We start from the raw sequence: 25,264 nt of genomic DNA on the forward strand, positions 1-25,264 counted from the left end.
TCTTGGGTATATGCTGGCCGATTTAATTGGAGTATCCCACGTCGAACCTCAGACTGTTCACGTCAGTCTCCGTGCCGAGGTAAATCAGTATCTGTCAGAAGTGCTCACGTTGTCCAGGCCGTAATTACCGTCCCCAGAAGGTTGTTGTGCTTTTCATTATTCAGTTCACTGCAGCTGTCTCTGCGCTTTTGTATGCCTTCCTTGTGTTTTCTCCTGCCTTGAGAAGGTTGGTGGTGTGTCGGAAGCATACGTTGGGATTCTGCAAGGCCTTTGCCAGCGACCCATTCCATGCTGTATTGCGTTACTGGCTTGCTTGCTTGCTTTCTTTCTTTTCTTTTTTCTTCTTCTGGAGACGAGAGCGTGATTTGAATTACTGTTGGCAGGCAGCTGCAGAAGTGAGTTCTCACTGTGCCCATTCTCAGGCATGAGTGGAGTCGTTGTGGGAGGACGATGCCAGTGCTCAAAAGCACTGCTGTGCCCAGCGGCCAGGCTGGGACCAGCTGCTACTCCTCTGCTAGAGCCTTGACAGCGAGGGAGAGAAGAGAGGAGGGAGAAGAGAGACCTTTTTTTTCTTTATGTAAACAACACTGTCTCAGCTCGTTCACACCTGTCCAACTCTTCCATGCCAGCCCAGCCTAGCACTGCCTTAAAGAAGCCCTCTGCTACCTGCGTACGCTGACTAGCCGAGAAAGTCAGCAGCACTGCTGGATGAAGCCACCAACTGGCATGAGCACAGGAACAGCGACGGCTATGCATGTAGACCCTGCCGACAGGAAGGCCACTGCGGCACAAGTCGCTGGACTAACATAATGAAGAGTTCTGAGACCTCCCCTCTGAGACCTGACTGCGATTGGTCCTTATTACTGCCTTGATTGGTTAGGGACCTCCTCCTGATAGAGATTTACATGTAAACACAGCATTGGTTGTTCTGAGACCTCCCCTGACTGTGATTGGTCCTAATACCTACATTGTTCATTCTTAAACCTCTCGCTTACTGTGATTGGTTCAATTAGCCACCTTGTTTATTTTCCCCTTTACTCTGATTGGGCCTAATTGCATCCTTGTCTGTTCTGATAGCTCCTCCTGACTGTGATTGGTTCTGATACCTCCATTGTTTGCTCTTAAACCTCTCGCTTATTGTGATTGGTCCTAATAACCACCTTGTTTGTTCTGGGACCTCCCTTTTACTCTGATTAGGATCCAGGCTGGGATTGGTCCTAATAGCTGCCTTTTTAATTCTGACACATTTTTGCTTACTGTGATTGGTCCAGATAAGCACCTTGTTGGTTCTGAGACCTCCCCCAGGCTTTTACTTTGACTGGTCCTAGTTACCACTCCCTCTGACTACGATTGGTCCTAATTACTGCCTTAAATAGTTAGGGACCTCCTACTGATGTAGATGTAAACACAGCATTGGTTGTTCTGAGACCTCCCCTGACTGTGATTGGTTCTAAAACTTCCATTGTTCATTCTTAAACCTCTCGCTTAATATGATTGGTCCTAATAACCACTTTTTTTTGTCCTGGGACCTCCCTTTTACTCTGATTGGTCCTAGTTACCACTCCCCTAGGCTGGGATTGGCCCAAATAGCCACCTTTTTATCATTTTTTTTGGGACCTCCCTTTTAATCTGATTAGTCCTCACTACAGTCTTGTCTATTAGCTCACCTTGGCTGTGATTGGTCCTAATAGCTGCCTTATTTATTCTATAACATCTTTCTGCTTGTGATTGGTCCTAGTTACCATTTAGTTGGTTCTGAGACCTCCCCTCTGGCTGTGATTGGTTCTCTGGACAGCCATCTATGCTGTGTCCGAAACAGAAGGCAGCTGCCCTGATGCCTTGCTGCCTGTGCTGTCTCATAAGTCGGCATCGCACTTCGAAGGCAGCGTTACGTCATGATATTGCCAGCATACTGACAACTACGGTCAGCTGGCGGAGTAACCAATTAAAACCGGTAGACGCAGAAAGCCACAATTCAGCAGTTACACTTACAATTTCTCCTCATAAAGAAAATATTAAAGGAAAATGATCATAAAATAACTTGCTTTTTTATCGATTGCTGCTGGCTTCAGGTTTATGAGATACCTAAGGCAGCAAAGGTACCTTAGCAGACGGCAATTTCTACAGACATCCAATTCAGACATGCCTAATTTGCTCTGAGGCTTTCCCCTGACAGCCATTAGTCCTAACCACCGCCTGCCTGATTCTAAGGCTGTGTCAGAAACTGGAGGTAGATGGCTGACTTGATGCCTAGCTGCCCACGCCGTCTCAGAAGGCAGTGTAGTAATGAAGGTCTCTGTAACCAAAGGCAACAAGGCATCCCGACGCTGGCAGGGTTTCCACAGCTCGCTGCTAGAGAGCAACGTTTAGCTGCGTGGCCATTAGCATTTTAGCCCAATTTAACTGAAGGCTAGATTACGAACTGACTAGGCCGCAGTCAGGAAATCATATCCAGCTAGCTGCCTACAACCATTGGCCAGTTAACCAGCATTAGCAAGCTAGCTAATCTAACCTAGGCTATGGCACGTGACCTACGGTGCCCAGCTTCGTGCTTTCTCGGCTTCGAGCACCGCATGCGTCCGTCCGTGTGTGTCCGTGTGTGTCCGTGTGTGTCCGTGTGTGTCCGTGTGTGTCCGCGTGTGTCCGTGTGCTGTCCGTGTGCTGTCCGTGTGCTGTCCGTGCTGTATACAAAGCACAGTGTGTGTTTGTCTGTGTGTGTTGTAATGGGGGCATAAAGGCAGGAAGGCAGGCAGGAGGCAGGAATGGCCCCCTGCTGCAGCAACCTTTGACCCTGCACCGCTGACTCCCAGGAGCAGGCTGGTTTATTGGCGACAATACTGCCCATAGCTTTGCATGCTCTCCCACAATTCCCTCCTCACAGCCGGCCACCTCCTCCTAAATGAAGTCTCAACCTCGCCCGCCCGCCCCTCTCGCAGAGCAGAAGTTGGGATTAAGGTCGCTTTCATAGGACAGCTTTTGTGTGGCTGGAGCTAATGATGGAGCTCTCTCTCTCTCTCTCTCTCTCCCCCTCCCCTTTACTCCCCTCCTCTGCTCTGTGTGTGTGTGTGAGTCCTCCCCTCTCTCCGTTAAGCCCCCCTGACATTTTGGCACCTGCTTTCTCCACTAAAGCGTTAATTTATCACTGAAATATTAACTACGATCCCCCAAGATCTCGGAGTGCGCCTGGCACTCCATGGTTGTGGTAGGGGGGAGTGGTTTCTATGGAAACCAGTCCGTCTATCCAAAAGCAATTTAGCCTTTGTGTCATGGCGCAGAAGGGCTGTATATATTTTGGGCGATAAATGCAGCATGTTATTGCTGTATCACATTTGAGAGCCGGGGGAGGGATCGCCGGCCATGCGTGTTTAGAGCCAGGAGAGGGAGGCTATTTTCTTTCATAACGGAGGTCGTAAAGGCGACGAGAGAAAGCGAGCAAGGGGAAGGGCGGGAGGAAGGGCTGTAATATCCTACAGTAAGCCAGGGAAGATGAGGTGGACCCTCCGGTCTGCTCTCCATCCACGTGAGCTGCCGCGAGCCTCCAAGGCGTCCGTCCAGAAACTGGCTTCGTCTTTCGCCGGAGTCCCCTCCACGGACGGCAGGCGCTTCTGCTGAACGAATCCGGCCTTGTGTGCGGGGCGGGTGATGTGGCGATCTGCTGTCATTATCACATTTGAGGAGTGTGCACAATGTCGTTCAAGACGGACACATCTGGATGCAAGCCAAAAACAAGTGAATAAAATGTATACAAGCCATAAAAAGCCTTGTCTTATTGATGATGCTCCCCAAGTGCCATCAGCAGCCGGAGTCAGAGAGGGCACAAACGGCACTACTTCCCCACATCGTCACTCGAGAGGCGTCTGTTATCTCTTGTATCAGAGCTGGGGAGCCACACTGGCTGCCTAGCAATGCTGCACCAACGGCAGTTCGAAAAGAGGAGGTGGCTGGATTGACGTGTGCTAGGCTTCACCTATTGCTAGTGATGGGGGGGGGGGGGTTCATATGAACAGGGATTGGGTAAGTGGCCTTCCAGATTGGGTAGTACCTTTCATAGAAGAAGCCTGTAGAAACCTTTACAGCATATCAGCTTCCTCGACAGCAAAGAAGTGCAGCAGCCACGAGCTAATGTAATATTAGCCCACAGTCAATATATACTTATGAGGAGTGAAATGATCAAAACAAGCCTGTGTTGGTCATCATCTAGTCCTCCTTTAGTGTTCCCAGGACGCCGTTGGCTGGATCCCTCTGGTTGGTGGACTGTTCTCAGTCCAGCAGCGACTCTGAGGTGTTTAAAAACTCCAGCAGCACTGCCGTGTCTGATCCACTCAGTACCTCCATACTCATGTCCGTATCAGAGCAGGTATTGTCCGGGTGGTGGTCATTCTCCACCGGTGGTCCACTGAAGAACAGGGTGAAAGGAGGCTGCAAACTAAGTATGCAGAGAAACAGATGGACTACAGTCTGGGATTATATAACTGCAAAGTGCTTCTAGCTGCTGACTATTCCCGGTGCCCAAACTTTTGCATCCTACTCTACTACCTGGTTTAAGAAGCATGTAGCTCTGTCTTTTACACCCCCCCCCCCCCCCTTCTTCATTCTGGAGCAACTCCAGCGCTATGCTCCCAGAGTGCCTCCCTGCTCACCCTCTCCAAACCTGCCAGGCCAGAACTCCAGCTGCCTGCAGGTCTGTTCTATAAAAAGAGCCAATAAAACCCACCCCGGACACAACACCCACCAACTCGGCCTGCTGGGAGACGTCATCAGAGTGGCGACGACTAAAGGAAGCACTGAGCTACATTCACATTACGAGCTTTTACAGCAAATCATACTGACCCAATTTCCTCCTTACCACAAAGGGGATGGTCAGTCAGCCGGGGCATGATTGGTGAATGGAGGGTGCTTCAATAGTTCTGCATGGAGCTCAGTGGTTAATGCATTAGAAGCTGAAAAATAGGGTTTGAAAAAGGAAGATGGGACTTTCTATTAGCCTCTAGCTATAAAAGTGTGGAGGCTAATGAAACAGAGCTTGGAAAGTAACCTTAAGGCATCAGACATGTCCTGCCTGAGCAACTCTTGTTTGGGGTGAAGGGAAGGTGTCTCTTAACAGTCCAGCTCTTAACAGTCCAATTCTTATATAAAGTAATAAAGTAATTATACTGAGAATTTATCATAGAAAACACTTAAGCTTTTTTCTCTTTTTTAAAATTTATTTATTAATTAAAAAAAAAAGTAAAATGGCTTATATCATAATTATCCTGAGAGTCTGCCCATTGGATCGGCGTATAATTATGTCCACATTGGTAAAAAAACAAAAAACAAACAAACAAAAAAACAAAAACTCTCATATACTCTAATATTTTTTACGTTTTCAGGACATTTTGCGACCAAAATATATATTTTCTGGAAGAAATTAAAGATAATAAAAGGGTCAAAGCTTTAATGTGGTATCCTGGCATCCTATATTGGACCTGTAATGCTTCCGATATACTGATAGATATTCACAGTGATTGATTTGTGGGCTTTTTAAGAGGTTAAATATCTTAGAAATATTTGAATACTGCTGATAAGTCACAGAATAAGCATTTATTATATATCTAAATCACGAGTTGCAGCCCAGCTCAATACTGCGAGGCCATGTCAGATCACAGAATGATTGACGGTGCCATCAAAATGGCAACATGACCACCCCCCCCACTCCCACCTCCGGCTGCAGCCTCAGCTTTCTGTTCTTGGCTGCCGTGTTGTGAAATCCGAGATGCGAGTTGCCTTAGCCTTTCTGTCAGCTGTTGGTTGGGATGTTGCAGATCTCCTCTGTTTGGTCACACCACTGACTCGTCTTCCCTCACCGTACGGTAATCTTTGTTCCTTTCACATGAAATGGGCGGCTGAGCTTTTAGAGGCTGCGGTTGGCTTTCTCTCTCGCCCTCCCAGTTGAGGTACGTGTCTCTGTGCAAAAGTGGAATCAAACTGCAACATGACTCTGCTGCTCTGCTCTTCCACAATGTGGAACGCATTAGTGAGTTTATGGAGCGCAGTAATACACCAATCGGTTCGACTGCACAATGGCAGTAAACTGGGGCGGACATGAGCGGTGGCGTTCTTCTCGGAGGGGAGGGTTTTTATTTTTTTTTTCCTTTTTCTTTTTGCCGCTGTTTAATGATGGGGTTCAGGCCACGTGACTGGAGCGGCTCCAGTGAATCAAATGAAGTGAAGCTTTCCTTGATTACGATGCAGACTGTTCGTAAGAGGATTAAAGTCGTGCTCACTGACGTGTTCCAAAGGCGGCCGGCCAGGATCCCTGCTTCAGTTCCAGGCCCAGGTTTGCAGCCTCAGTGGAAGCGATGCAGCCAAGACGCTGGTATAGACATCAGATTGGGCCTTCTGTTGAAGCCTCGGATACACGCCTGACAATAACGGGGTTGTTTATGGGGTTTTGACCCTTATGATGTCACGGCACTGCTGTACTCAGCGTTGTGGTTGGCTAAACGGTTCGTACTCAGGGGGGCGATAGAGGACAGATCACCATCGAAACTAGTCCGCCATGACGGTTGACTGGAAAAAGGCATAGCGACTAAAAAAACAAGGGAGGAAGACTACAACAGTCAGACGTTTGTTGCTATCTTGGCAGTGAATTGTCAACACAGGCACGTGCAGCCCAACGCACACACCGACATACCCCCCAGCGCTAGCATCTGCAATAATAGCCATCTCTTCAGCCTACAGCATTTTAGCTCCACCCATTCACACAGAAGTTCAAAGGACCAGCCTGGACTGCTTTTTGAATGGGCAGCCAATCAGAACAGAGAATCATTTACATACATACAAAAGTCTGATATTAAGATATTAGATATTAATGTGTCTGTGTTGAGAGAGAGAGAGAGAGAGAGAGAGAGAGACACCGACCGACTGACTGATTCCTGCCTTTCAGGATGCGTCGGCGCTCTTAACATGCGCTTCTTTGTCAGCTTTACGCTGCACGTTGTAAAGCTCCAGGTTCTTTGAAAGCGGGCCTGGCATTTGGCCGAGGCTGCTGATCATGAAAGGCAATCCTTGCACAGTCAAGAGAGGAACAATAGGAGGTAAGAGGCACAATGACTACAAAAATGTCTTCCACTTCACCTCTCCCAGCAGGGCTCCTCTCCACTTCCACACAGCAGCAGCAGCCAAACCCTTTCAACTCCATGAATCAGTCGGCGGGTCAAAGCGACCCTTCCGCGGCTCTCATAGGTGCATAGCAGGGCGGCGTAATGGGGAGGCAGATCAGTCATTAGGGACCCAGCTAAAAATGACCTCTTCAGCCCCACCCATTCACACACAAGTCAAAAGGAGTGTTTCAGCCCGGACTACCTTTCTTCAAGGCGCAGTAACCAAAATCTAGCGATTTATTTAGCAATTTTTACAACCCATGTCAACAAGCTGCTTTACAGAAATAGCGGCAACATGCTCTGGTGGGCGCTGTGTTACTATGATCAGAGGATTGCTGGTTCGAATCCCGGTCCAGAGAGAGGTGCTCTTCCCCTACAGGCTGGTGTGTTGGAGCCGGGTATGTGGCGCCTCCCTCCAGCCGTGTTGGTTGCCTGGCGGTGTTGCGTCATACTAGCGCCCCCTACTGGTTTTGGCCGAGCAGTTCAGTCCGTTTCATTCATATTGACATCACGCCCGCTGACCCCATACAAGCTATCCACCTGGACGCACCACAAGATGGTATGCAACATGTGTGTCACTCAGATCTCCATCTTATGTCTCACTTGCAGCCATGTTCTCCATAATCACAGATCATAAGGCCCTGCGTTAAAGACGTTATTTATGCGGAGGCCTGGCCAGTGGTTGAAATATGACTGGGATATGGCCCTGTTGACGGGTAAAGTCCAGCCTTTCAGCAAAAAGAGCTAATCAGCTAGCTGGTTGTGCTGCGAACCAAGGAATGAGGCCTTACCCCCTCCTTGGTGTGGAGATGTGTAGCCAGAAAAATGTCTTGGTTTTTGTGCAATATCGAGGAAAACACTACAAACTGTCCATGAAGTTTGTGTCCGGTTTTATCCGTGATTTAAAAATAGTGTAGTACCAGTATTTTGGTCTCTCTCCTTTCATAGAAATGGGGGCCTGGTCTTGTGTGACTGGAAATAACTGCCCAGCAGTCTTGCAAAGATGGCCACCATCTGAATAAGGAGCCTTAATCGAATATTATATACAGAGTTTAATGCCCTAAAAACATGCTAACTGGCTAACTCTGGCTATTTCTAACATATTAGCATTTGTAATCCGTTGCAGATGGATGATGCAATTCACTGTAATGCTAATCCAGCCGGATTATGTCCCGCTTCAGCAGATCTGTACAGGAGCAATAGTTGGCTATTGGCAACTCCTATGAGTGCCTGCTTGGTTTTAGCAGCGTTAGCAACAGGGTAACATAAAGCGCAGACAGACAGGCAGGCAAGCAGACAGGCAGGCAGACAGACAGGCATTCCTCCCTCCTCTTAGGCCGCAGGAGGCCGGGTTTGGAATGAACAGAGGGAGGGAACGCGGCCAGGCTGTAAGCTTCAGGGCTTCGGAGTAAAGCAGAGGGCCAGCAGCACCACAGGGGGGCTTTACCATGGCCCTTACCCCCCCCTGAAAAAGTCTTACTCACAAAAAAAAAAAAAAAAACTCAGCCCTGGGTTTGATGACTCCATTCATCAGCTCTCTCTCTCTCTCTCTCTCTCTCTCGTTGCTGCTTTCTGTAGCTGTGGAATTTAAGCTGCCAGGCGTGAAAAGATCAGGCTTGCGTTGGTGGAAGGAGGTTTAGACAATAGTGGAGTTGTACGTGAGTGTGTGTATGTGTGTGTGTGTGTGTTTGATGCGCAGCGTGGTAATCATTGACCTGGCTTGAACGTTGAGGAATTTGTAGTAGGTTAAAGGGAGGCTGTTGCCAGTCTCTCAGCTGCACGCTCTTGCTTTTGTCCTCGTTGACTCTATTTTTTTCCCACTGTACAGATTTTGCAACCACAGCCATGTGTTAACCATTTGTGAATCAAGACGCTTATCTAGCTATTGTTTGCAGTGTGTGTGTGTGTGTGTGAGAGAGAGAGAATGTGTGAGAGAGAGTGTGCACATATTTACAGGGCCCTGAGGGCATATGTGAATGGGTGTGGGTGTGTGTGTGTGTATGCTAATGTGTGGTTGATCTGGATGAGGTCTCAGTGGGGGATACTGGTAGGTGTAGCATGCGTTTATTCATCATACTCCTTGTAGGTGCTCACCTGCTGATCCATCCTGTCTAGTGTTAAATGTGTGTTCTTGGTTGGATGGATGCCAACCTGAGAGAATATCACTGCTGATGTGTATCAGCAGAAACCACTGGATTAGAAATCATAGGAGGAAAGGAGCTTACACCCATGAGGAACCTAACCTTGAGGGTCTTCTAGTCCTCCTAAGCACCAACTGAGAATCGCCCTATTAGTAGCTTCCAGGTACGCATCAGATTTACCACCTGTACCTTTAGGAGCTGACCGAGGCAGCATCAGCCAACCACAGTTTGATTTTGAGTTTGCGGGACCAGTTTTGTCTGGACGTCTTGGCCTTTGAGAACATAAGTGGTAGTCTGACTACAATTCAGTCAGCTTTTGGAAAACAAGACAGATGTTGGTATCTGATCCAAACGTTGGATGAATGTTTTACTCTGGAACAGCCCAAAAATGTACAGTGCCATTCGGTTAGCTTGGGGCTAACACACTATTTATAATCTCATAGGTGGGCTAGCAGAAATTAGCCTGACCCGAAGCTCTAAGGCCCTATTTGGTCGGGATTGGTTTTACATGGGGAGGTGGGGTAACGTCTGTTATTACTAGAGTGTCTCAGTGATTTTAGTCCCGTCTGAATGTACCATGTCAGCCATTTTTTTTACGTACTGCACACCACCTGTAAAACGAGCCTGTTGGGCAGTTTACCCGCATGCTGATTCACACAGGAGTCAGTCAAATCCAGTGGAAGAGGACGTTCCCTGTTCAACTATGGAGATGGTTCAGGAGGCCTCACGGATGGCCCGGATACCTACGTTTACATCTGTGGCTAACCACAGTCAAATCCAGAAGAGGAGCCAAAGGGTTGCTGTGTTGGTATAATGCCAGAATAGCATTATTGCTTCATGATATAGCGCTGGTCATTGGCCTGTGTAGTACGTAATATAAATATCGTAACTGTCAGACAAAAACCTTGTATCTATAACATGGCAACTTTCAATGGAAGTCAATGTAACAATACATTACATTGAACCTCACAGACAACCACCCCACTCAACAACCCTGCAAAATTACCCTGCTGGTCCGTACACTGTGGAACAGCTTATCTCCGTACTGTACTGAATCCCAATGCAAAATTTATAGGTACTGTCTATATGGTGCAGCCCTGGTGAGAGAGATTTAAAGAGAGAGTGAGAGAGCGAGAGAGAAAGTTTAAGCCTTGGAGCTAATTCAGTTCTCTCTCTCTCTCTCTCTCTCTCTCTCTCTCTCTCTCTCTCTCTCTCTCCCCACCGATAATTTACTGCGTTCCTGAGTTATGTCCACTGCCCCTGGCTGCCGCTCAGAAGCGCTGTGGCTCAGTAAATCACTCCCCGCAGCCTGGCTGAGCAAAGAGAGCGACACGGCCTTCAAGCCATAGCAAGACTCGAGCAGATGATAGCGGATAATTACACCGGTTATATCACCTAACATCCATCAACTTTCAGCACGGCTCCTATTTGGCCTCAACCCATTAATGCTGATTTATAGCCGGGCCAACTGCTGTTGTCTTGACTGCCTTTTTTTTTTTTTTTTTTTTTTTTTTTTTTTTTTTTTCCACCTTCACGTTTCTTCTCGCTTGTGTTCTTCAGCGTTTCCAAAACACACATTCAGGCCTTAAGCCACCAGCGAGTGCGCTTATGACATGGTGATGACAAGCTGGAAGGGAACACCACTCTTATGAAATACACAGAGGGTGAGCCAGGCCGCATATTTTCGAGCTAGCACTTTTCAGGGGTATAGCTATTTTCAAATCTTTATTTGTAATAATTATTTACATAATTATGTTACTATTACGTGTAATTATTCACGTAGGTTGTGGAGATGACCGAAGCTGCCCAAAATGTACCAGAAGCAATTGCTCATAGCAATCTAAGGATGCTTTGACACTAACCTTGATTGGTTTAGAATTTCTGACCTTTTAAGTTCGGTCTGAAAGGCATCCTGGACCATAGAACCCAAATTTGGTCTAAACAACAGAGGTGGCATCGTGCTGGATTAAAACTGAACCATGGTTTAAGGGCTTACAGTGCCCAATGCATCAACTATGGCTTTGCCATCAGCAGCCGGAGTCTGAGAGGGCACAGTTAGCCATGCTCGTTCCGGGTGGGTAGATGGCGCTCCCTCTACCCTGGCCGGCAAGGATGTATGTTAACTGGAGCTGGGGACCCGGCTCTTTCCTCCAAGCGTGCCGGGTTACCTGGCGCTCGAAAAGAGGCGGTGGCTGGCTTTATATGTATCAGAGGAGACGTGTGTTAAGTCCTTAACAATTACTGGATGTTGAGGCAGGCTGTTGCCACCCATTTATGCCAGGGGTGGGCAGCCGAGGGCCCTGTTAGAGTCCCTGCTCTAATAGGCAGACTAAATCTGGAAGTATAAATGAGTGGCAGGAGCACATCAGGAGGGTTACATCTGTCAACAGTGATATGACATCAATGCAAGGACCCAGAGCAGGACAGCGGGCAGCAGGGTAGTGGCCAGTGACCCCTGTGAGAGTTCTCATGTAGGAAACTCGAGCTTTGTGTACTAGTGTAGTCCCTTCACACCTGTTTTCATCATCAGCCTGAGTGTGCTGAAGAGACTGGTAGGTGCCGACATGATCCCGGTCACGGAGATTGTTTGTGTTCCACGCCTCTCAGCACACATTACCTGTCAGACGCTGTCAGCCCCTCCTAAAGCTATCTGTCAGACTGGGAGGCAGGCCGTGCACACACTGCAGGCTCAGACTGCTGCCGCATCCAGACAGGAGTTAGGGCCCTGATTGTTGCCTGTAGTTTCTGCAGGGTGTCCCAGACTGCTGGCTTTAGTCGGCTCTAGAGAGTCAGAGCTGCTCAAGCTCATGTCTCGATGGTTCAAAGTGCAATGGCTGTGGTGGGCTAAAGGAAAGCTGTTGGGTATTGTAATGGTGTATCCCCTCAACAAGCTTCTGGCAGAATTCCTGTTGGATATTTGACCAATGTCCACTTGTGTCCAGTTGTGTCCAAGCCTGTCAGTGGTCTGAGGAATCTGAAGAATTCTGAAGTAGTCCTCCTTCTCCAGTATCCACTTTGTGCAATATACCAGTTCCACTGGCCGCAAACCAGCTACCACCACCATGCTTAACAGTTGCTGCAGTGTTCTTGGGGTTGGAAGCCTCACCTCATTACCCTCCAAACATACCTACTAGGGTCATTGTGGCCAAACATCTGCACCTTAGCAGCTCGAGCTGGAGGATGTCCATTCTGGAGTTGGGGCTTCTTTCTTGGATGACAGCCTCTCAAGTCCATGGTGATGTTAAGCTCAAACTTGCTGGCCCTTAATTTTTCATGTGAAACGTGATGAGTCCTTGTTTTGCAGTCAGTTGCAGAGTACTGGAGATGATATTTGGTAGATCTTTTAGGTATCATGTTATTATGAATTCATTTGAGCCTCAGTGTTAAAGGGTTGACTCGTAGGATCACTGCACTACTGGGTGCTGCTTGTGGCACCGCTACAACAGGCCTGCGATTTTCCTTTTTTAACGGAGCCTAAAAGTCTTTGGTGCCGTCTCCAGACTCCACCGTAGGAAGCTGACGGAAACAACAGCAAATCTTCGAGTCTGGCGAAAGAAATGAAGTCGTTGTTCTCATCTGACATTAAAGCGGAGACAGCACAGCCTCCAGTGGGAAAGCAGTGGAACAAAGTCCTTCACAGTCCCCTTCCACTCGCTAATAATTCTCTTCTATCCTTGGCTACTCGCTCTGATGTTTTCCCTCTTCTGTACATAAACATGTACAGCACCTCGCTTGCGAACAAAGACTTTCTTGGAAGTATCCGAGGGACCATGGTTTTCTTTTTCTTTTCGTTTTTTCCCTCCGTTGCAAAGGACTATAAATAATAGACGTCTGTGGGCTTCCAAATGTTTCACCTTCAATCGCTCGCTTTCTTCAAACATCTTCCATCCGTTAACGTCAGTCTTTTTCTGCACTTCTTCTGCCCGCTGAATTATTTACACTTTTGTGTACATGCTCTTTGTTTGTTCCCCTGTAAAGATGGAACCTCCACTGCGTTCGTTGTTGTTCCCCCATTTATTCACATGCATGGCCGGTAAGTCAGTGTGCTAAGATGATCTAGCAATAGGTCAAAATGTCTAAAATGTCAGAAATCAGTCAGCTCAGTAAGCAGTTCTCGTTGATTTGTGAGCTTCATAAGAGTGGTGCTTCACATCAGTGAAACTGCGCGTCCTTGTTAAAGTTGCATTATGCTATCGATGCGAGTTGCTCTGGATCAGAGCATCAGCTAAATGCCGTAAATGTACAAATGATGCTTTTACTTTAGCAACAAAAGACAAAACCAGCCACAATATGAGCGCCGTGAGCAACCTCAGAGCCAAAGTCCTTATAGCAAGTCTGTTAACTTGGCTAAATTAAGGTAAAATTGCCGTTTTAACTAACACGCTCCACCTCGAGAAGGTGGCGTGCCGTAACCAGCAAGCTGATTTGCTCTTTTTGTTGAAGGACAGGATTATTTTGTTGAAGGACACTGACGTTACCAGAACTCCCAATCATTTTCCAGCCTCAGAACTGCAAAGTAGAGTCACTCTGGCCTTGCATAGGAGGACTCCAAGCCGCGATGTAAACCCATGGGTAGCCCAACTGGGAACCAGAACGTTTTCCATGTCCCACATATGGATGGCCCACATTTCTATAACTCCCACCAGGGTCAGTGATGAAACCAGGAGAGGTTAAATATGGTGCCCATCTGGTTTGTCCGATGCTGTGAGATTGGGGTATACTGTAACATTGGGGCCCATTTGAGAAGCCCAACTGGTCCCAGTAACAACACATGTACAAACCCACTTGGAGCCCATGCCTACCTGAGCCCCACATACACATGTTGGGTGGGTCTATTCACATATCCCAACTTGGAAAGCCAGGGTAGGAGTGCAGGGACATTTCAGGGGCCTTGCATAGGGCCCGACAGGGGCAGCTCAGCAGGCCTGGGAGTTGAACCAACATTCCTGTGATCATTAACCCCCAATAGCGCATACATGCCGGACACCATATTACACAGTCTGGTGCTTAAGCAGAATCGCCTAGCTTGCTTAGGGCGCACATGTAGGGACCCGACCCTCCGGTTCAAGGTGCATTGTGGAATTTCTGCAGAGCAAGAGCGTGCAAGTGAACTAGGGTCTTTTCCCGTAGTGGTACACCATGCTTTCTCATTTAGCGCTACTACATGCCGAATGTACATCCCGACGGGCTCAATTTGGGACGCCTACATCGCCTGTACACTACAATTAGCATGGCTTTGTGGGTCATGGTGAATTATAGGAGTTTACATTTAGAAATGGAACACCAAAACAACACCGGTGACTTCATCCAGTGCACTATTGACCTCATAAGAAACCGATTTGGAACGCGGCCGACTCTTCCGTCAAGTTGTGGCTTTTCTGCGCGCTCTTTGCCTGTGCGGTTGGGGAGCATTTCCTCAGTTGCCAGGCTCTTTAAAGCTGAATCAGCCCTGTAGCCGCCGTAGCCGTGCGATTCCTGCCTTGAGCTGCTCCGCCGCCGGCTCTGTGCTGCTGCTTAATGCGGCCTGCTCCATTTCCAAGTCTCTTTCTACTTCAGAGGGAAGCAGATGAAGTTGTGAAGGCTGTTTTTATATAAAAAAAAAAACCTCATGCTGCGCGCTGCGAGCACGGCAAGAAGAGTAATTGCTGGATCTCTAATGATTGTTCTGGAGCATCGGAGGAGGAGGGTGTAATGCACATCGCTGAGAGCGGTAACCTCGGATAAACTCGCCCGCTTCTGCCTTTCCTTGTATTTCACACGTTCTACCTCTGTTCTCGCTTTCATTCTCCCGAGGATGTTCTCGATTAGCCAGTGTAACTCACTCCATATGTGTTCTCTCTCTCTGTCTCTCTCTCTCTCTGTGCAGATGAAGCTGTGGAACAAGTACAAGGTGACTAGTATCCCCTCGCTGGTGTTCGTTGATGCCACCACAGGGAAGGTGGTGTGTCGGAACGGTTTGCTGGTGGTGAGAGACGACCCTAAAGGTGAGATCCAGTCACGAAACACACACACACCATCTTTTTAAAGGAATATCTGAGGGAAATAAATCCCCCTAATTTGCTTAATTTCCCCCTTATTCTAGTTTTAAGCTTAAATGCTAGCAATTAGCCCAGTGCAAACTGTAGGCTTCAGTAATCTCACACATGCTTAAAAACAGTAAAGTAATGTAATATGCTCTTTTTAATGTTAGCTAAACTATTTAAATCTAGAAAAACATGCTCAGCAGGCCTGGGTATCGAACCAACATTCCTGTGATTCGCCTAGCTTGCTTAGGGCGCACTTGTAGGGACCCTACCCTCCGGTTCAAGGCGCATTTCAAGGGAATTTCTGCAGAGCAAGAGCGTGCAAGTGAACTAGGGTCTTTTCCCGTAGTGGTACACCATGCTTTCTCATTTAGCGCTACTACATGCCGAATGTACATCCCGACGGGCTCAATTTGGGACGCCTACATCGCCTGTTCACTACAATTAGCATGGCTTTGTGGGTCATGGTGAATTATAGGAGTTTACATTTAGAAATGGAACACCAAAACAACACCGGTGACTTCATCCAGTGCACTATTGACCTCATAAGAAACCGATAATCACACACTTGCTTAAAAACATGTTAAGTAAGTAATCTAATATTCTTGTTTTAAATGTTCGTTAAAACGATCTAAATCTAGAAAAACATGCTTCTTTTTTTAGCATTCATAAATGTTTATCTGAGATTTTGCGTAGAATTAGCACTAGCGTCAGTTAGGTATGACGATGATTAAAAACTAAATACAAAAATATAATATTTCTTCATTTTGATCACGTGGTTGTGCTTTCAAAGTGATCTGGTCAGTCTGTACCTCAGTATCATTTACATTACATTTATGGCATTTAGCTGACGCTCTTATCCAGAGGTTTTCGTATTACAGAGGTGGGCCAATGTAGTGTTAGGAGTCTTGCCCAAGGACTCTTATTGGTGTAGTGCAGCATAGTCACCCAGACCGGGACTCGAACCCCAGTCTCCCACATGGTGAGGCAGCTCACTGGCAGGTAGTGGTGTTATCTGTTGCGCCACACCAACCACACCAGTATCAGAGTATCACTAAAATAAAATATCGTCCATTTTTGCGCAGATAACAACGCTGTTAGCGATGTTTAGATATGGTCTCAGAGCGCAAACGTACAATGCGCAAAAGTGGCCGATATTGGGGAGACGGCCATGGTTGGAGGCCTAACTGCTACCTGAAGCATACTTCATACGACAGATGTTCATAACCGTAGCCTCATAGATGAATAATTACATATATTTACAGTGTTTACAGCTCTTATCCCAAACGTACAGTAGTCTCTAGTTGTAGCTAGCTAGATTCCCGCTAGCGCTATGAAGCTGACGTAGCTAACAATTAATGAAAGCTTATGCTCCACCAGTTAGCGTTACAGCAGTTTGCTAGGCTACTAAACGACATCAGTGATTGGGAATCCTCGATGCTAATCGACGGGTTACCTTCTTCCATTACTGTTAGTGAAAATGGTGAAGCCCCTGACTGTGATTAGTTACATTTTGGAGTAAGGAGAAGGACGCAGATCCGCTCCGTCAGCCAACGATCTGCCCTAAATCAGGTTCATTTAGCTGCTCTGCCTCTGAAAGCCGAGAAGCTGCTGAGCTTTCAGACTAATGCCCCGTGCTCATAGAAGGAGGGTGTCATCTTTTGGCATTCTGCTCCCCCCCCTTTCCTCACAACAGAGGGAGCTTCATTTGTCACGAGCTGGATGAAGAGATGCAGCAGTGTGTGTGAGAGCTCCTCAGTGAAGGCAATGGCTTTCCCACCAGCATAATGACAGATTTCTCTGCAGCCTAATGAACCCCAGCGCTGCCGGTAGCCACGCCGAATTATCCCTATGACTCATTAAAACACACTTCCATTCAGAGATGCTGGAGCAGAGAGATGAGGAGCTGTTTCTCAGCCCAGCAGCTCTCTTGCCATATATATATATATATATATATATATGTGTGTGTGTGTGTGTGTGTGTGTGTGTGTGTATGTATTACAATTCATGATGCTTGTTATCCGTATTGCTGTATATATTATGATTGCGATTTGCATGCCAGTATGTATAAAGAGCCCATATTCTAATATTTGATGTATTAGAATATTATATTTAATATTTTAAATGTCATGTTTTATATTAGATCTAATGTACATGTCATTAAAGCTCCTAACTCTCTTATCGAATTGTTATCCAAGCTCTGTTTCACCTTTAGAAATAAACAGGTTGTCATTGGTGGTGTTTTAATAATGCTAAACTAATGTGTCCAAAAGTATGTGGACACCTGATCATTCACATTTCAAATTACAAAGGGGGGGGGGGGGGGTAAAAAAAAAAAAAAGCATACGGTTGCCGGTCTGAGGTTGGATAAGAAAGCCCGTCAAACCATGTCTGTATGGACTTATGGATTTGTGCACAGTCATGCTGCTTAAGGAAAGGACTTTCCTTAAACTCCTGCTACGAAGTTGGAAGTGTATACTTGTGTAAAATGTCTTTGTGTGCTGTAGCATTAACAATACGCTTCAGTGGGCTAAGGGTCTGAGCCTAAACTCTGAACTCTTGCTTGTATGCACTGTGCAGGCCGGTCTGTAGCACTCTCTTGGTTGAGCCTCATGGTTGAGCAGCTGCTGTTGTGCTATTATAGAACTTACGGTTGACTGGGGCAGATCTAGCAAGGCAGAAATAAGTGGACAAAAGCTTCCACGTAAATGTTGAATGTTGATTTCTAAATCATGACAGAGAAGCGGTCTACGATGGGACATGCTCTACAGACATTCGTAGATAAATGTGCCTTTAGTCTGATGAGCTGAGCTAAGTTGTTTGTAAAATACTGTCTGTATGACCGTTATGATGTTTGTCGTGATGCTCATGTGTCTCTCGTTACTCCATACGTCCCAATGGCAGGGCGCTTTATGAATCTGGCTCAGGATGTCTCGCTCAGAGTAATTTGAGATTCAGCCATGTGTTGGTCATTTCCTGCTGAACATACAGTCTCTGTTTGGGTGTAAAAAGCCCAAATCCCCAGTTCACATCACCTCAGTGCAGAGTTACTGGAGATGCAGCCTGGGTGTCTGCTGAGGGCAGAGCTAATCAAAGCACAGTCCTTCAGAGCTGGAAGGATATGGAAGTAACCTGATCGTACGTAAATCCAAAGCTCTGCACTTCGTTTACTTCATCAGTCCATACCAGTGATTGTTTATACCTCATGAAGCTCCCGTGAAGCTCTCCTCAGAAAGACGCTTGTAGATGAATGCAGCGTTACGGACGGTAGCCAGGCCTGCTTGTGGTCATCATCTTCACCTCCAGTCCAGAAGCTGGAGGGCAGCCGTTTGCATATGTAGCACTTTTCAATTTCTAGTTTAAACTGAATGCAGAGTAATGAGATCTCTCTCTCTCTCTCTCTCTCTCTCTGTGTCTCTCTCTCTCTCTGTGTGTCTCTCTCTCTCTCTCTCTCTCTCTCTCTCTCTCTCTCTCTCTCTCTCTCTCTCTCTCTCTGTGTGTGTCTCTCTCTCTCTTTGTGTGTGTGTCTCTCTCTCTCTCTCTCTCTCTCTCTCTTTGTGTGTGTCTCTCTCTCTTTGTGTGTGTCTCTCTCTCTCTCTCTCTCTCTCTCTCTCTCTCTCTCTCTCTTGTGTGTGTCTCTCTCTCTTTGTGTGTGTCTCTCTCTCTTTGTGTGTGTCTCTCTCTCTCTCTCTCTCTCTTTGTGTGTGTGTCTCTCTCTCTCTCTCTCTCTCTTTGTGTGTGTGTCTCTCTCTCTCTCTCTCTCTCTCTCTCTTTGTGTCTCGCTCTCGGTCTACCGCTCTCTACACCTCTCTGTCTCTGTCTACACCTCTCTTACTCTTTCTTTCTCTCTGTCTCTCTCTCTATACCTCTTTCTACCTCTGTCTTCTTGCTCCTGCACTCTCTCTCTCTCTGTCTACCTCTCTTTTTCTCTCTATACCTCTCTTTCTCTTGCACTCTCTCTCTGTCTGTCTACCTCCCTCCCTTCCTCTCTCTCTCTCTCTCTCTCTCTCTCTCTCTCTCTCTCTCTCTCTCTCTCTCTCTCTCTCTCTCTCTCTCTCTCTCTCTCTCTGTCTACCTCTCTCAGGTTTAGAGTTCCCCTGGGGTCCCAAACCATTTGCAGAGGTTGTGGCCGGACCCCTGCTCAGGAACAACAGGCAGACGACAGACAGCAGCGCCCTGGATGGCTCATATGTGGGGGTCTACTTTTCTGCACACTGGGTAAGTGTGTGTATTTAAGTTTTAGAAGTTTGTGAATCTAAAGACACAAACTTCAGACACCAAACAAGGTTCGGGATCAGGGAAAGCTGTCGAGCTCTGACTCTCTGCTGTTCAGTTAACTGTGAACTGTTAACTCTTGATGAGAGGGATCCTGAGGGGTGTGATTTTGAAGAGAACACACTGTTAAGGAGAACATGCACGTGCGAAACGTAGTGCTGGTGCACAGAATGTGAGAAACGTGTTTGACATGGTGAAGCCGAGGTAGGCTCTTACTAACGGCTCACGCTCCCAGTGTTTGCCCCAGCCACCTTTTGCCAGGAGTCCAAGAAAGCACAATTGGCCTCCCTCTCTCTGGCTTTCCCTCTCCACTGCATTCCTCATTGCGATGTTGGTGTTGTCCTGTGAGCGTGTTCACAAACTGTTCACGTATCTCGGAGGAAGCACATGCTAGTCTTCACCGTCCCGGTGCGAGGCCAAATCAGCTGCTCGGGAGTTAGCAACAGTTTTGAATCCTGGATTCTTGCCTCCAGACTAAATGTGTGTATAAAAGCCACCCAATCCCAGCTGTGTCCGCCTTATTATTCTACGATTACATCCCCCCAGTGTTAACCCATGTACAACATATCCTCTATTAAACTTACATAAGTAGTACAGAGGTGTTGGTGTCGGTTGTCCCTGGTGTCAGTTTTACTGCCCTTTTTTTTTATTTCCCATGAAAAGGACCTTAGATAACCCCAGGCAGGTGAGCAGGGTGCTGGTCTTGTTTTATCTGTGTGTGCGTCAGTAGGGAAGGCAGATTTTTTACTTAACCCCTTCAAGTCTAGAGTGCATACAGTTCCAATCAGTTCCATGGCCACAGGTGTATAAAACCAAGCACCTAGGCATGCAGTCATGGAAGAATGGATCGCTCTCAGCTCAGTGAATTTCCTCGCTACTAAATATTCCACAGTAAACTGTCAGTGGTTTTATAACAAAGTGGAAGCCATTGGGATCGACAGGCCACGTAAAATGACAGAGCGGGGTCGGCGGATGCTAAGGCGCACTGTGCGCAGAGGTCGCCAACTTTCTGCAGAGTCAGACCTCCAAACTTCATGTGGGCTTCAGATTAGCTCAAGAACAGAGAGCGTAGAGAGCTTCATGGAATGGGTTTCCATGGCCAAGCAGCTGCATTCAAGCCTTACATCACCCAGCGCAATGCAAAGCGTCGGATACAGTGGTGTAAAGCACGCCGCCACTGGACTCTAGAGCAGTGGAGACGTGTTCTCTGGAGTGACGAATCACGCTTCTCCGTCTGGGTTTGACGGTTGCTTGTCTGACTGCATTGTGCCAAGTGTAAAGTTTGGTGGAGGGGGGATTATGGTGTGGGGTTTGGGGACGGCCCCTTCCTGTTCCAACATGACTGCGCACCAGTGCACAAAGCAAGAGTCCTGACCTCAACCAGACAGAACACCTTTGGGATGAATTAGAGCGGAGACTGCGAGCCAGGCCTTCTCGTCCACCATCAGTGTCTGACCTCACACATGCACTTCTGGAAGAATGGTCAGAAATTCCCATAAACACACTCCTAAGAGCTGAAGCTGTTCTAGCTGCGAAGGGTGGCCCGGCATCATATTAAACCCTATGGATTAAGAATGGGATGTCAATCAAGTTCATGCGAAAGGCAGGCAAGTGAAAACTGCTCGAGTCTTATTGGATATTCCTGCTGTCCTGCCTGGGCCCTCTCTGTGTCCAATGAGCAGAGTATGCTGTTGGCTAGCTGAAGAAAGACTGAGTTGGTAGGAAAGAAATGCCTCCCTCTGTAATTTCAGGGTTCGTGCAGCTCTCTATTCTCCACCTTATGGATTAGTTTCTCCTCATGTGATTGTGCTGTTTGCTGAGCTTAATCATGGTCATGTTCCATAGCACTCATATAATGCCTCCCAGCAAGTCACACTGCGAGATCTGAACTTCTAATGAATAACCCAGGGCTATAACCCAGGCCTTTCCCCCACACAATCTACATAATTCTTCAGTTTTTAGTTCATTTTACTCAAAAGCCCGTAACCAACGACTGTTTGTGGTCACATGACCTTTGTACCATTGCAGGTTATTCAAAGGACTTCAGTGTCAACAAAAACAATGGAAAATTGTTAGTGTTCTAAAGCCTTTGAGCGGTAGGGTATATATATATATATATATATATATATATATATATATATATATATATATATATATATATATATATATATGTCGTCATGGCAAAAACAGAAAGCCCGAGTTGTTGCACTGATCTGCATTGCTAAAGCAAGCGCTTTGGAGGCAGAGAGAAGCAAATAGCTGCAGAACTCATCTGTCTGATAAGCCACAGAAAAAAGCTTCTAGCTCTTAAGTCGATACATGATTTATAGATTCCCAGAGAAAAGGAAGAGAAGAATCAGACCCCGGCACTCTAGAAGAAAGGAGTGTGTTGTGTGGAGTGTATGTGCCGTCGTGCCTCGTCTCTCAGCTCTGTCTCTCAGCACTTCAAGGCTCCGAGACCAAAAGGAAGGCTTATTTCTCCTCAGGCTTTCTTTGTGGGTACGCAAGAGGAAGAGGTGCAGTAAATATAGAGAACACTCGGGGCATCTCGGGGCACGGCTGACCTCACTGGCCTTGTGGTCATTTTTTTTTTTGCTGACGTCGTTCGTGTCTGTCCGTGTTTGTGTGCAGTGCCCTCCCTGCCGCAGTCTGACTCGAGTGCTGGTGGAGTCCTATCGCAAAGTGAAGGAATCGGGACACAAGTTTGAGATTGTATTTGTGAGCGCAGACAGGTAAGACATTCTCACACCTGTGACGCATATTATACATGACACATTAACATCTGAGGACAGCTTGTCCCCAGTGTTTAAGGATGTCCCGATCTGATGCGGTGGGCCGATCCAGGCCTATTTTAATGGATCGGGTATCACTTATCTCAAGCCTGATCCACTTTCGAGCTTTAGCGTAGAGGCACTACAACTGGCAGGTCACCCGGACTTTATTTAGCCCTAAGGGTAGACAGTGGTGATCTACTAGAAGAGGGTGTTTTTTTTTTTTTAAACACTATTTTACTATTCGTCCATCCTTGTCCATTTTGTGCTGCGCAGGTCGGAAGACTCCTTCACGCAGTATTTCAGTGAAATGCCCTGGCTGGCCGTTCCATACACAGACGAGGCCCGGAGGTCTCGCCTCAACAGACTCTACGGCATACAAGGTAGGTGCTCTTCGGCTGCATTCTCCTCACTGGCTTACTGTAGCTGCTCCCTGCATCATTTTCAGAACTCTAACGTTGGCCTACAAAGCCAGGAATGGACCAGCCCCACCGTACTTGATGGCAGTGGTCAAAAGCCAGTCTGCACCAAGAGCCATCCTGTAAGATCCACAGAAGACGAGCGTCCAGACTTTTTTTCTGTCCTGCACCGAAGTGGTGGAACGAACTCCTCCTGGGTGTGCGAACAGCAGTGTCCAACGCTCGCTGTCTTCAAACTCAGGCGAAGTGAAGTGTATTAGGGTCTCCGTATAGTGTCTAAGCTTAGAGATATCTTTGAATTTTAGTCTATTCCAACTAGCTGAGGTTATTCTTGAGTAAACAGTGAAGCACTCTGGAGAAGAGTGTCCAAACTTTTGCATATGACTGTGGCTTGTGCGGGACTACACTAGAAGCTGCAGTGTGCTGTGTGGAAAAATTGAGCCGCAGCACAAATGGACAGTTGTAATCAGTGTCTGCATCAGAGGTCTGTTCTGCCGCGTCTCAGCTGTGATGAGGCTGGCGCTGTCGCTGCATGTTGGTGGTTCTGCTCAGGTCATCGCTATGATCAGGACTGAAGGAGCTCTGAACCTTTCATATACAGTAAAATCACTGCAGTGCAAATCGACGCTTCACACGCTTCTTAATCCTCTTAATGATGGATGCCGACCCGTAGAGATGGTGAGCCTGGTGTCAAACCGCATGAATTCACTGAACTATATTGTTATTCAAATTCTATAATTAATTATTAATTATTATTCTGACGGATCTTTCTACAGTTTCAACTCCAGATCGTTGAGTCTGTGTGTTAGCAACCACCAAGAAACATCTTAGGAACACCATAGCCCCCACTTAGCCAACATCTTAGCAAGCACCTGAAATACCTTAGCAAACACCTAGGAGCATCTTAGGAACACCTTAGCACCCACTTAGCCAACATCTTCGCAAACACCTGAAATACCATAGCAACCACCTAGGAGCATCTTAGAAGCATCATAGCTCCTACTTAGTCACACCGTAGCATCCACCTGGGATGCTTTAGATTTTACCTGATATACCATCATAGCAACCACTTTGTCCCTTAGCAACTACCAGGGACAAAATAATTTCTGCACAGCCATTCATCTTTTAGTTTTTACCAGACTTATTTAATGTGACAGTGAAACAGTTCAACCGCCCACAGTCAGAGGGATAAGAGGCCGAGAGCAGAGTGAGGTTAGACTGTGATGTAATCTGCAAGGTGAAGACCCAACTTCTACAAAGGGCACTGAAGCTAAACTACAGACACTACAGTCCTGTATTGGACCATTATCTGATGATTACAGCATAACTCATTTATCAGTTCCAGCAAGCACCGCTCTGACGATTTAGCACGCTCCTTACGTGAGGCGGTATATGCGCTGTACGTGGACAGTATGGGTGTGACCACAAAATCCCTCGTATCGGCCTATATCTCTGCCTGCTGTCTGAGCTCATCGCTTTGGCTGGAAAGGGTAATAAAACTGAAAGTGATGAATATGTCTATCCTTACCTGATTAGTGGTGTGACCTGAATTTCTGAGTGACACTGTATTAAACTATATATCATGCATCACTGTGTTATATGGCTGAATAGCTCCAGATCTGCAGATATAGCGTATACTAGTTATTATATCTAAACCATGGGGCTTATTTAGATAGTATTCTGCATGCTCTATGCTTGTGTATTGTTAACAAGCCCATTAGTGTTGCCTGGAACTGTCCGGGAACTCCGCCTTGGTATGTATGGTGTTACATAACATAGACCTAAGTGACTACATTTATTTATTTTCTTTGGGTATATAAGTTCAGTTAGGTGGTCTTGTGTCCCAGAATTGAGTTAACATCCCTTCTTATGTTTAAAGGGTCAACAGAATGCCTCTTGAGTGTTTTAAGTTGTTTGTTGATATAGTAAGTTTGACTTGGGTTGAGGTACAACAACTAAAAAAAGCTCAGACGTGGGTTTACAAGCCGATTTACAACCCTGTTACATACAGTTTTTGTTTTTTTGTTTTTTTCTTTTATGATGGGCTCTCTCTCTTATTGGCTGGTTTACATAACTGCAGCATCTCATAGGAGCCACACTGCATAGCTTAGCACTGCAGCAAGAGTCTTATCAAGAGTCTTGCTGTCCTCACTGTGTCCTCTCAGCGTGGTGTGTGGTAGAGATTGACCATTCCGATTGTGTTTCAGTATGATTACCAATCATATGGACCATATGATCAGACCAGCTCCCAGGATTGGCTAGATAGCCTTTTTACCCTCACTTTCTTAATCTCCTGAAGCAGCAATTGCGTTGCCTCGAAAGGCTCGTCTTAGTGGGCTGTATGTACATTTTATAGGTGTAAACACTATATGTCCAAATATTTGTGGACACCCCTTCCAACAAAACCTATCGTCAGCGTGCCCAATGCCAAGCATGGGCTAGAGAGGTATAAATCCCCCCCCCCAGCATTGAGCTGTGGAGCAGCTCCATCCA

At 46.8% G+C, this 25,264-nt stretch overlaps 1 protein-coding gene across 1 annotated transcript in view; it reads left to right on the forward strand.

The window, feature by feature from the left end:
- The window catches only part of nxn (nucleoredoxin), a 91,869-nt gene that overhangs the window by 52,711 nt on the left and 13,894 nt on the right, over positions 1 to 25,264 (forward strand). The window contains exons 2-5 of the mRNA XM_072691259.1: positions 15,150 to 15,267; positions 19,391 to 19,524; positions 22,213 to 22,313; positions 22,629 to 22,735. Coding sequence (XP_072547360.1) covers positions 15,150 to 15,267; positions 19,391 to 19,524; positions 22,213 to 22,313; positions 22,629 to 22,735 — 460 coding nt within the window. The remainder of the gene's footprint in view (positions 1 to 15,149; positions 15,268 to 19,390; positions 19,525 to 22,212; positions 22,314 to 22,628; positions 22,736 to 25,264) is intronic.

The sequence above is a fragment of the Salminus brasiliensis genome, chromosome 11, assembly GCF_030463535.1.
Source record: "Salminus brasiliensis chromosome 11, fSalBra1.hap2, whole genome shotgun sequence".
Lineage (NCBI taxonomy): Eukaryota > Metazoa > Chordata > Actinopteri > Characiformes > Bryconidae > Salminus > Salminus brasiliensis.